Consider the following 13,458-nt stretch of genomic DNA (forward strand, 5'->3'; position numbering starts at 1 on the left):
TATAAAGTAGGTCAATCATTACAATTTCAACATCTGTATTTAGTAGAAGGAAAGCAATACCTGAAAACATGAACTTTGAGGCCTGTTTCAAACGTCAATCTGCCAAAAGTTGCAAGAGAACATGTATATTGTAAAATACAACTGTCCCTGCTGTGGGACATAAGTGCTGAAATGTCAGTGTAAAGCTGTAAGATTATCAGTGCTGCAATGGTTAGCAGTTTAAAAATAAGCCAGTTGTGGGAAGAGAATATATTCTTTTTGCTGACCCCTAAATTAAAAGTGATACTTTGTACCAACATGCTACCACTGGACAGGTCCTGAAAGCAAACAGGACGTGTCTCAGCTAATGCCCTTAAGAGTACATCAATTTCTGTTTTCCTTTATATTACAATTTCCTATTGTATTACATTGTGATAAATACACTGTGATTACATTAAATGTGACTGCACAAAAAACTGAAGTTATACTATAATGAAACAAAAAAGCCTATAAGGAGCAGACCAAGTAATTTCTATTAATTCATCTCTAGCTTTTTACATTTTTCCCTTGTTTAGCTGATGCTCTGTCTAAGCCAGATTGTGTTAGAACAAACTGCATTACACAATGCATCTATCTTAACAAAAGAAAAATTTAAATCCCAACAAAGCAAAAGGATTTCTGCCAGGTATTTCTGTTCATTTCTAAACAAAAATAATTAGGAGAAAACAGCTCTTTTAGAATTAGTGTGTGGTGCTGAGTATAGAATAGGCACTTGGCTGTAACTAGAAGGGAATAGAAAGTTTCTATCTGGCCTTCACTCACCACCAATACAGTGATTTACTACCCTGGTAAATATGCTGATAGAAATTTTGCAGAATTATATTGAAAACAGATTACTGTTTTAAATTTCACCCTAGTCCCAGGGGGTAGCAAGGGCAGTGTGAAGGTCAGACCTAGGTTAACTTCACAGGCACTGGCACCACAATGCAAAACCCATCCAAGTGCTCAGTTTGGGGATCTGAAGGAGCAATGTGTCACCAAATGCTCGGTTTGGGGAGCTGAAGGAGCAGTGTGTCACCCTAGAGCAGAAAGCAGAGCACACTTAAACTTACAGAGTATGAGAGAATTTCTTCCCGAGGTGTTCTCTTGGCGAATAACTGAGCATTTTTTACACTAAAAATGAAATTTTGTATTGAAAAATCTGTATGTGTGTAATTTTTTTTCCATGCTCCCCTCACTGATACTGATGACTTTCATCAAGGCTTTCCAGGGAGAGGAACTTTGGAGATGAGAATGATTACCATGTTCATTATTGTTGCTCATTAACTCAAGAAGGAGCTTAGCAGCAGCCACATGGCTGAAGACACACAGACTGAAGGCTTTCATCAGCTTACTCTGTTTCATGTCAGCTGTAAATATCATTCTGCAGTGACTCCATAGCTGCTGCTTTATTTTCAAATGAAACCCAATGTGTGTTAACAATGAAAAAGCACATCTATTCAGCTAATCCTCACCTTTTCCTGAAGGCATATCATCCATGTGACAGTTACAATTGAATATTGGGATGTCTAACTCCCAAGCCAAGACAACCCATCCATTAAACAGGTTGATGGCAGCTCTGCATTAAATTCCAGTTGTGACAGCATTTTTATAGCACACAAATAAAAGTGCATGCCAGAATTTTATTTCAGGCCCTAAACACAATACAATACAGGACAACATACATAAGTTTCAGTTTTAATTTGCTTAACAACCCAGCCTGACAAAGATTCAACTATTTGCAGACTTCTGTACTGTTTTATACAGAGTTTGGTTTAGAGATGGAAAGCAGTAATTTGTGATAATAAATCACTTTCAGATGTTACTGGAAAACACAGACCTTCAAAAAAATCATGCAGTAGGTATTTTAGTGACTATGAAATATATGTATGTATAGCTGCCAGAGAGCTAGCCCACCACTAGATGTTTGCTCCTTTGCTGACCAGATTTTTGCTCAAGTATCACTTGGTTTATTCCTCTGTAACCTATCTTCACAACAGACACAATGATCTTTGGCTTAGCATTTACAGGGATGAACTGTTATCCTAGCCAAAAAATACTGGTTCCTAAAATCTCCCCATTAACACAAAAAAAATTTCTGTTTGGGGTATTTCATGCTTTATCTCATCACCTTAAATACTGTACTTAGAGAAACTTTGGCAATATACTTTCAAGTGTTCTTGTCCTTCTTTTTCTATTAATATTGATAAAATAACACTGCTTTTCTGAGGAGAAATATAAAGTAGCTTTCAAAAGGACTTTGAGCAAATAATTTGGAAGAGTCATTTAGTGCCTGACAAAACTGCAATGGGAACACAAAAATCTTGCTGGGAAAGGCCATCCACTACTCTGTGTGTGCACAGGTTCCACTCTGGCTTACAACCACCAGGCACAAGCTGGTGCTCTTCCCTAAAAGCATTGCAAGGAAAAGAACTGTTACATCATGTGCCTTTTGCTTCAGACCATAGTTGGACTTGCTGGAAAATAAACCAGAGAGAATCTGAAGTGCTGTGTGAGAGCACTGACTCACTGTTGGGTGGAATCAGCCGGCATGCCAGAGCTGCTGGAGTCAGGGAAAGCCCCTGGTGAAAGTACCATGTTGACTTATGGGATCACACTTTATGGAAACCTTCCACTGAGCATTCAGCCTTCAACACGATACTGTTGTCTAGGCAAGTGAGGTTTTATAAGCACCAAAACACTCAGCCTTCCACACACTCAGAAAGCTTTCAACAACCAATATTCAAACACTCATCTTCACACTGCGGTCAGCTGCCAATGGGCCTGACCAATGGTTTTTGAAAACCATGTTACTGACAAAGCTTTTGTACACTGAAAATCTCCTTAAAAGATACCTATCAGTAAGTATCTATTTTTAATAGATATTGCAATTTCTCAGTTTTACTGTGGTTACAAAAAACCCAAACAAAAACAAACCAGAGAAGACTGTGGGTCAGGGGTGGGCAGAAGTCTGCATGTTTTTGAAAAACCTAGTCCAGCTTTTGGTGAGGCTAACCTATGAAAAGACCATTAAAAAAAAATAAAACCAGATGAACATCTAAGACCTCTCCCATGCATGGTTAGTATATAATTTCTTCAGGGGCAAGAATTTTGATCATGTACATGAAGCACATTTTTTGAAAGCTTTGGTTTTGTTACTTACATTACAAATTTGGTAAGAGGGTAAAATAGTTGCTATCAGCAGCTCATGAGTGCAGCAATAAACCCTGCACCAATGCAAAAAGCAACCCCTCTCCCTCAAGGATGGATAACATTCAATTTCAAATATCCTGTTGTCTTAGAGGAACCTGGGAAAACCAGAAAGTTATGAATGAGTGCCAGCACTGTTACCTAGCTCAGCCAATAGCACTGATCAAGAAAAATGAAGGTTAATTTGCATTATTTTAGATTCCAGATAATATGACAGTCTGTGCAGGTTTCCACCAGGCTGAAAAGACCTCATGGGCTAGGAATTAAAAATCTGCAACTGCTTGGGCAGTAATGAACTTGTAGTTCAATCTAAATCATCAAAATAGTCATTTTACATGTCTAGACATATTTCATCTGTGCAAGTACTGAACAGCTTGATGTATGCAGTTTTTCTTTCTCTTTGCTTTCACCCAATTTGAAGAATTGACAGGATCTAGCTGAGTAACATTTATCTTGTTAGAGATCAGAGTGACTTTAAGACTTTAAAAAAAAACAACAATCAGACTAATGAAACTCAAGAGCACCAGACCTTGGAAAATACCTTTTTAAAAACTGGGCCCACTTGAACAGTAAAATTTCTAACAGCATACTTGTTTGCTTACGAAATTTAAGTGCCTGCTTTCCCTCTTCCTTCATTCAACCATCCTCGCTGCTCGCACTGCAGCTTTGAAGGCTACCAGAAACATCCAGCCACCGGGCACCTCACAGAACAAAACAAGCTTGCGACAATCCGAGATGCAAGACACCCGTACAAAGTGCCAAAATTAACACTAGAGGAGCAAGAATAATAGTGGTGTTTTCATCACGTATCTGTTCAAAACAATTCTCCCTGGAAGGGAAAAAGCGAGCTGAGGGCTGCCAGCGCTGCTGCTGGCACGGTGAGGACAGCAGGCGAAAGCCTCCCTGCACGGCGCTGACCTCGCGTCACCCACCAGGGCTGGCCCCGGCTCCAGCTCGTTGGCTGCACGTGTGTTTTGTAACACCCTGTACTGCCTGTTCTTGGAACGCTCCTTCCAGAGAACCAGAGGGACAGGGCTCACCCTCCACGGCCACTTCCAACCCAATCTCACCAGCAGCAGAGCATCCTGCTCCTCCAGATAAATTATCAGTTTATAGAAGGGTAAAGGATCCAAACCCTGTTCGCGTGCTCTGAAATCAGGTGACCCGTGAGTCAAGGGACAGAGCAATAAATTATTAGGAAAAACAAAACACTACACTAAAAATAGTGAACACCAGCAGCACATGAAGAATAACAGTTTTAATCCAGTCAAAGCTCAAGGCCCTCTCCAGCCACTTTTGTATCTCAGCAAAACAAATAGCATAAGCAAAGACAGATAAACAAAACCTTACTTTAGGTTCTCCTTGATAATTATATACTTAATTAGAAGTTAACAGCAGAGGAAAAAACCCAAAAAGCTGAGTTTTGGACCAGCAGAAAAAGCATTAATGCCCAAAATAAATATCCAGTGCAACTTCAATCAGAAAATATCAAAATTACTTCCTTTCAGGGAAAATTGCTCCAAGATGATTTCAGCACAAATATGCCAAAAGCTTCACTTCAGCTACTAACACAGTTTGGGCAAGATTAAGGATTTGTCCACTTGTCAGATTTAACAGATCTAATAAATTATTGTGAATACTCAAGTTAAGCATTAGGTAAAAAAACCAAAAGCCCTTCACAAACATTCCAGAATCCAAGTGATTGATACCCATAACTTACTTTGTCAAGCCTCCCATTAGCAAAAACATTATATAGAGATTTTCTACTAGAAATCAATAAAAAAAATAAATTTTGTAATTATCAAGGGACAACAATGCATAATTTTGTTGGAGGAGGAGGAATTTTTCTAAAAGGTAACAAAAAAGCAAGCACAGAAAAGTAGTCAAAAAGACTAAGTTTCTATTTAGAAATATCTGATTACATTGGCTATTACAGTAAACAGCTGGTTTTTGCAATCACTTATCTCCAAGAACTAATAAAAAACACATCTGAGAGATTTTTAGCACAGAACATTTTATTCTTACCATCTGAATTAGTGGCTGATCTTGCAGAATCTGGCATGGGAATCCAGACAACAAGCAACCTGCCCTCCTTATCCCCAGAAAAGCTTGCAAACTGTGTTTACTACACTCTCCTTGCTGGGCTGAATCCCTACAAAACAGCATTTAGAGAATTGTTTTTAGCATGAGTTGGTTTTCCTCTTGAGTATGGAAAAACGCTTGCCTGAAATCCAAAGATTTTCCTCAGAGATAAATTCTTCACAGTCCAAGCTGGAAGCACGCCCTGCCAGTGGGGACCTCTAGGCTGGGCACAGCCCACGTGAATGCCAGCCGGGCCCCAGCGACCAGATGGCAGCGCCTTATCTGCCTGCCCAGGGAAGAGTCAGCACTGCCCACACCATTGCTCATGGAATTTGTGTGGAAAAGGCACACACAAGGTTATGCCTCACCACCTTGCAAGGTGCCTCTGGTCGGTGCCTAACAGGAAACCATGTTTTCCTGCTCTTTTTTGTCTTTTAAACATCTTTCTTAAGAAAGTTACTTCTTTTTTTTCTTCTGCTTTCAAGATCTTCCATGGCTCACCACTGTTCCTGTTGTCACCCACTCACTACTGCAGTAAACTGGCCTCTGATTACTTTAATCACCAGTCCTTACTCCCCCCCCTGTGTTGTCCTACACTCTTGATTAAAATTACTCTGATTTGCAGCTTCTCTGTTACGGTGATAAAGGCTTGTCAGCCTGTGGGAGCACAGTTTATCTGTCTCCATCAGTATTATCCTTCTGTCTCCTCACAGCCCTCTGTTGGAAGCCATTGATTTAGCGTTTGATACTTGCATAAGGTCTGAGGTGAGGACAGTTTTGTTCCATGCTTGTATAATACCCAGCAAAACATTATATCCAAGTGTGACTCTTAATTAGTATCACAGATGACAAATAATAATCTTCAGGCAATAACTCCATGAATTTGCTTCCCTTCTCTTTAAGTCCTCTTTATGACTGAATTACACACCTGAAGGATGAGGAAGTCCTTGATCCATCTGACACAGCAACACAAAACAGTCAGGAAACACAGCCTGAGAATATAGAGGTTTGGTACACAACTACACGAAGTACTTCCTTCACTCTCTAAAGAAGCCAGTGCTGTAGTCAAGATCCACAGGCATAGATGGACCTCACAAACACAGCAAAAGCTGGGGAAACCACACATTCTTAACAGCACTGATAAAACAGACTTACAACAAGTTGTTTATGCTGTATGAGAAGTGACCTGGACTCAGTTATATACATAGCTCTTGTTTGTGACTTCCCAAATCAAAACGCACAGTGCCATCGAGTTTAGCCTATAACAACAATCCTTCAGATGTCCTACCCTAAAAAGAGATATTGACACTTCTAGCTGGAATTTAACTACAGTAGCTGCAGGACCCATGGAGTAACCTCACTATAAAAATAAGAGAGCACTTGGGGTGCTTCCAGCATCCTGCTCACACAGCCCAAGGCCAGCACCTCAGCTGCACGTGCGAGTCAGATGAGAAGTCACATCCGCCCCACCGACTACAGGCTCCTCCTCACCTGTACCATGCCCAGGTCAAATCCAGAGAGCTTCTTACCTCCTGCTCCTTTCCCCCTTGCCATGCTGTTCAAGTTGCATGAGGCAATTTTCATGTTAAGCTAAATGGAAAGGATTCAGAGAGATCTGCTCAGATGATAAAGTTTTGCATTTGAACTAATGTTTTAACTACCAGGCATTTTAAAGTATACAATACTTCAGACATCTTTTAGAAAGATGTTATAGGAACTAGAATATACAATGCCTCTAGGAATTCATATCCACTTTCTCTCAGTTTACTTCTTCTCCAGCTGCTTTGCCTTTTAAAATCTATTTTAAAGTCATAAAACCAACAAGTTACCTTCAGTTTCATAAACTTTGCTAAAACTGGAGAGTAAAATGTGTCAGTTGCCATGGCAGTAGTGAGGAGTCCCTGGGTCAGGATGCAGAGAACTTGTTCTTTCTCATCATTTGCATCTGAAGTTCAGCCATCTGTAATTAACTATTTAACAACAGTCTTGCTTGTTAGCACTGGTGCTTGCTATTTAAGTGTCCCCACCTTCAGCCCTTTTGAAAAATCTCCTAATTAATGTGGAAATTCATGTGAAGGCTCAATCATCTTTCAGGTAGGATGACCACCATTACTTCAACTTGGCCAATATTCCCTTTTCTCACCAAGGAAAAAGCAAACACTTATGCAGACACCAACCTCTAGAAGCAGCAGCTTTATTGTTAGCCATCAATTTGAAAAGAATTCCATCAGACAGTAGATGATGTGGCTGAACTCCAAGACAGGCTACATCCCTCCCATTTAAGTACACTTCACTATACATTATTGTCCCCAAGTTCCACAGCATCTCTCAGTCTTCTTTATCCCACCTTCTTGATATTGCAAAAAAAAAAAAAAAAGTTTTGTAATTTTATTTCAGAAGACAAATAGCATCAATTTAACCATGTGTTGCTAACAAGTAAATACTGCCTTTTATCCTCTGAGAGAATCTGAAATATGCTTGTCTACTTGCTGCATACATGAAGAAAAAAACTCAGTTACCCATTTCCAAGCTTAGAATTCTAGAGTTAAAAGTTCAGTTTACCTTATCTTGACCCCACTATCTTAATTTAAATCTGCATGACCTAAAGAAAAATACTGACTCTGAATCTCGTCCTAGGAAAGCAGGCCAGTCTTGCTGCTCCTCATTCACCACACCCTCAGAAGAAAGTGGGAGGCTGTACAGTGACAAAAAGGAACAATGCACCTGGTTTTTTTTACTGTTCCTAAAACTACTTCACCAAAACAATCAGTACTATTAGGGGCAAGGAAGAGGCCTTCAGCAGGAAGTCCTTGTTTCAGTCATTTAGCAACCTAACATATGCTAAGAGCACTCAGTTCACAGGTACAGCTAGCAAAACACAGATCCTCCAAAATTATAAAGTGAAAGAAAATTTTGAAGAAATACTTATGTAGAATATGGAAAGAAAGTTGCAGGGCATCGGAAGACTAATTCCCACATCCCAATAACAAGACAGTATTTTCCAGGCTGGCCTGTCTTTCATGATGACAAGCAGACCAGCAGACTGTTACATTGCACTGGCAATTTCAGTGCAGCAGAACATGGCTCAGAGACAGCACAGGCTGAGATGCTTTCTCAGACTAAAAAGATGAGAGATTTGGTGATGCAACCACACATACATAGGATAGATCAGATCTAATGCTAGGGTTTAGAGACCCAGCACAAGAACCCAGTGTCATTACTTCTGGTTCCAACGAGAATGGTGCAACTGAACAGTCTAAAAGTGCCTGAAAAGGTTTTCTTTTTAGCATGTTCAGGAAAATTCTCCATGACAGATATTTGACTTCACATGTGAAGGCTTGGGGAAATTCATCCAGGGCAGCTTATATCTGACCATATCAACTCGAGGGGCTTGGTTCAAGCCCAACAAGTATGTGAACACGGGCATAACTAAGCTCAAGATAAATACAGCCATGGGGAAGAACTGTTAAGCACATTTTCTACCTACATGCAAGGCACCTACTAATGCCACTGAGCTGCAATTTTTTTTCCCCAAAATAACTGAAAAATAAGAAAATGAGAAACAAACCTAACAGTACAAATGAACTGATAATAAAGCTTTTAAAGAGCATTCACAGGGAGAAGAGATAGAAACACTCAAGAATTCAATAATTTTATTTCAAATGGACAAGACATTAAACATTATAGTTTGCAGGTTAAGCAGGAGCTGATATTCCTGTAACTTTATTACAACATCATGTCAGTTAGAAATCATACCTACAAGCTGAAAACTTCTTCAGCACTGCTGCTAGAACAGAACTAGCTATCAGGGTAATTAAAAAAGCACACAGGAAAAAAAAAGCACAGGACTTGTTAGGAAGTGTCCTTAGGTGAGGAATGTAGATTAAGAATTCCATTATTTTATCTGAAATACAGAAAAAGACAAAACAAAAAGCCCAGAGCAAACTATTTTCATAACATCTGACCTCTTCTACTGCAGTTTCTTTTTGTATTCGTCTTCTCTTTGTGCTACTTGATCTCCCAAAACTTTGATGTTACAAACCATTCATTGTCATCTAAGCGGTGGGTAATTTATCTTGTGGAACTTTGTCAGAACATGTTTGACCACCCAAAATCCTCCTCCTAGCTAGTAAGGCTACCTCCAGCTTCAGTAGGTTTCAGTATTTGCAGTCCAAATTATGGAGAGGGTGGGGTGGAGGGAGAGGCATAAGGCCAGCAGACCAAAGGCAGAGACTTTACTTCTTCCTGAGAAACGCAAGGAGCTCTGAGAGATGAAATTGATGATGGTGGAGCAGCATGAAGCTCCTCAGGTCATTTTTCGAATGCTATTAACCTTCACCTACAACGCCTGCCTTTAAGTGGTTAAACAGTAACCTGCAAAAGTAAAAAAGTTACAAAAGAGACAATATATGCTTCCCATCTAAAAAAAAAAATAAAAATCTGGGAGAGTGGCCAGGCCCATAAAATTGTTTTTAAATTTTATTTGGAAGGATAAATGAGGACATTACAACTCTCAAGCTGTGTAAAAGACTGCACACTTTAAAATGGACACCAGAGCCTACTATGGAATTTTGAATGCATAAAAGAAAGGAACATTTTTGATAGCTTTAGAATTGAACTGTGTCACACAGCACAATCCAGCTATTTACAAGTTTCCACACTGTAAGTCATGTTATTAAGCTGTAATAGTCTTCTGGTACTCCAAATAATAAAACATTACATAGGGTCAAAACTGAAAGGCTTAACAGAATTTCAGCCAAGAATCTAGTTTGCCTCCCTCTTCCCTAATACATGGTAATTTTCCACATAGCAAAATGGGAGACTCACATATTTAAAATTTAATCTATGCAATTATGAAATTTCACTTTGTCCTCTCAAAAATGCCTTACTATTTTAAAAAGCAATGCTTCAGTGATTCAAAGCCAACAGTTCCACACAAAACACAAGAGTACACTAATGGAATCATTCCTCCTCCCATGCCAGGAGGTGGGCATCCAATGTCAGCAAGCTCACTTAAATTAGAGCTCTTGTACTTTTCAGAAGAATATCAACAAGCTCTAGACACATGAATATATGGATATATACATATATATATATATATGTGTGCAAGGACTTGGTCAGAGCAACATTCACATTTGTAGATAAGTTTGCATAAAAAGCAATGGATAATCCTCAATTCTGCATTGAGTTCAGTATAATATGAATTAGCTTTTTATACCATATAGTTGAGCAACCAGTAAGATGCTAATTAAAAATACATATTTTTATTACCCCCAAAGCTGACATATTTGCATCATTTGGGCTTCATTTGCCCCAAGACAAACAAGTAGTGGCAAAGGGCTGATAATGTTTCATGCATTGTTTCTAGCAGAAATCAAAATACTGTAATAGTTTCCTCCTGCTGGAGGAAAAAAAAAGAGAAAGAAACTTGACCTACATAACAAGGCACAGAAGAAACTCAGTTAAGCTTCAGGGTGTTTTTGGGAGGGGGAAGAGGTTGGTTTTTTCCCTCATAACAATGAAGAGTCAAACAGTTACATATGGCTACACTAACTACAACTGTTAGCACTTCTGACACTTACACGTCTCACTTTTAGGGTTAGAAGTCCTCCCCTCCTGTTCCAGGACATTTAATACTCTTGCCCTAACAACCTAATGAATTAACCTTGTTAATTTTGAGGCTGTCCATTACTTTCCTGTAAGGGAACGTTAAAAAAGGAAGAAGAAAACCCCCAACTCGCAGAAATGAAGCCTTTCATAGGCTCAGTACACGGAAGGAAAGGAAGAACGTCTGGTGTGGGTTTCTAAAGGAACTGTTTACAGACTCAGCCAGAGAGGCAAACTTCGGTACACTTTAGCATAGGTGGATTTCAAATCACCTTTCACAGACAAACACCACCAACAACTGCCGATACTCTGAGTTACACAGCTTGAACTTGTTTCACGCCCGGGAATCCTGTCCGAGCCGGTGCCACCGACCTTCCAGCCTCCCCCCGCCGCTCCGCCCGGTCCCCTCCCCGGCGCCCCCGGGCCGAGCCGAGCCGATCCCGGGGCCGGCTGCCGTACACACCTTCTCGGCGCGGCCCGGCGCTCCCGCAGCGAGCCCCGCAGCGCCGGCGCGGGTGGGCGGCTGCCCACGGCATCCTCCACAAAGGAGGCAGAGTAGGGGCGCGCATAGCAACAGGCCCGGCCGCCGATTGGCCCCGCCGGGCGAGCGCCGGCCCCTCGGCACGGCCCGGCCCGGCCCCCGGCCCGCCCGGCCCAGGTGAGCGGGGCGGCGGCGGGGCGGACCCGCGGCAGCGCCAACCGCGGCACCGGGGCCGGGCTGCCGAACCAGAACCGGCCTAACCGGGGCCGGCCTGCCGAACCAGAACCGGCCTTGCCGGGGCCGGGCTGCCGAACCAGAACCGGCCTTGCCGGGGCCGGGCTGCGCGTGGGAGGCCGGCGGTGCCGGGAGCGCCCTGCCCCGAACGGGCGGCGGGGCCCCCTCGATGGGACGGCCAGGGACGGCAGGGCCCGGGCGGCCGCGGGAGCCGCTCCCCCGCTCCGGGACACGCTGGCACCGCGGCCCGCTCCGGGTTAGAGCGGCTGCCGTGCGCTGGCACCGCACACGCAGTGTTCTCCCGCACGGCACCGCTCTGAAGAGGCAGCCCGAGCTGCAGTCTGTGAGGTGATGAATATTTACATCTGGAGTGGAAAAAGCCGCCAGCCCGTCCTCCTGCCAGCCAGCACCAGCTAACTCTCCACTGCTCTTTTTCCACTGCTCAGCCCACTCGGGAGTGGCTCGGCTGCCTCATTCCTCTGACCCTCCTGGAGCACACGGGGAGGAGGATCTCACACCGGATCTCCTTGCACTACTCTAGTTCTTACTCCAGTACTTGTAATGGGCTCTTCTGAGAACTAATTTATGAGGCTGTTTCAAGAGAGTAGTCTCAAAACAGCATGTACTATTCTAGATGTAGTCTAAACAACCTACTGGCTACATTAAACAATTTCATCCAGTTCTGACGTATTTACAAGTATTAAAGTCAGATGACAGTCACCATATTAACATAATCAGTTCAAAAAACCTATCTCACTCTCAGCCTAACCAGATCACAAGGCAAGACTAAAACCCTTGTTCTGTAATTAGATACCATGAAACTCAGAAAAGTCCAAGATCAAACTAGACTACACAACTACATTCAAAATCCAATACCCACTAACCCATTCAAGAGCATGGAAAACATGCCACTTCACAAAATTACTTTTCCCCACTCACATTCTATATACCAGTATCATTTAGCTGTGGTTGCAAGAAAACACAGTCTGTCAAGATTTTTAAGTAGACATTTTATCCAAGGAAGGTCAGATACCTTTTAGTAGTTGGCCATTTAAAGATCTCATACAGATAGTGCCTTAAAGTTAGATACAAAATGTAACATTTCATTTGTTACTAACCTTCAAGCTTCCTGTATATTTTACCTGTTTGCTTTCCAAGTATTTTTCCTTCATGGAACATTTACTTCTACAAAAACACTGTAATTTACACAGTTGTCTGAAAAAGCAATTTCAGGTTCTTAAGCAACTACCTAGCATTTGAAAAAAGTACTCAGATTATTTGCTATGAAACAGTTATTCAGTATCTACAGGACGAATGGGAGGGGTAAGAGGAATATTTATCACATTAGTAAACATGGTATGTTTAGAAGTTGTGCTAACAAGAGGCAGGAGCAACAACAACCGAGTCAGTTCCCACCGGGGCCAGCAGAGACAGCATTCATGAGCCACCAGCTGTTTTTACAGGCGAGCTAACAACGTGTTAGTGATGAGCAGCTGTCTGTAGATGATGGGCATGCCTACCCACCATACTGTTCCTCAACACTATCCCCACACTGGGATACTGCAGTGCAACCACAAAGATCCTTTTCACACCAGATATTCTTCAAATACAGTAAAAGTAGGACAGCTTGTTGACACTCCAGCTTTTAAGCTTACAATCTTAAACCAGCTGTAGGGTGCACAGAGCTGAGCTCTCTGTGCCTGTTTGTGGATGAACACCCCAGAAGTGAATGCATCCAGCCTAATAAGATGCTAAATTTATAAACTGCAATATTAGAAATTCTACCAAAACAAAAGCTACCTTGAAGCACATGACTCATTTATTGG

General features: G+C 41.8%; 1 protein-coding gene across 4 annotated transcripts in view; it reads right to left on the minus strand.

The window, feature by feature from the left end:
- Positions 1-13,458, minus strand: part of ATOSA (atos homolog A) — a 46,027-nt gene that overhangs the window by 22,637 nt on the left and 9,932 nt on the right. Inside the window, exon 1 of one of the 4 annotated variants that reach the window (XM_088063097.1) lies at positions 11,996-12,018. The exons of 1 other annotated variant lie outside the window; for it this stretch is intronic. Coding sequence is in view for 1 of the 3 variants with exons in the window: in XM_014251087.2 (XP_014106562.2) it covers positions 5,254-5,290 (37 nt within the window). In the remaining 2 variants the exon portion in view is untranslated. Of the gene's footprint in view, positions 1-5,253; positions 5,383-11,380; positions 11,402-11,995; positions 12,019-13,458 lie in introns of those variants that run through there. 2 more of the 4 variants (XM_088063095.1, XM_014251087.2) reach the window with 2 other exon arrangements.

Source organism: Pseudopodoces humilis, chromosome 16 (genome assembly GCF_049639895.1).
Source record: "Pseudopodoces humilis isolate 2021_Gansu_Grassland_sample_001 chromosome 16, ASM4963989v1, whole genome shotgun sequence".
Classification (NCBI taxonomy): domain Eukaryota; kingdom Metazoa; phylum Chordata; class Aves; order Passeriformes; family Paridae; genus Pseudopodoces; species Pseudopodoces humilis.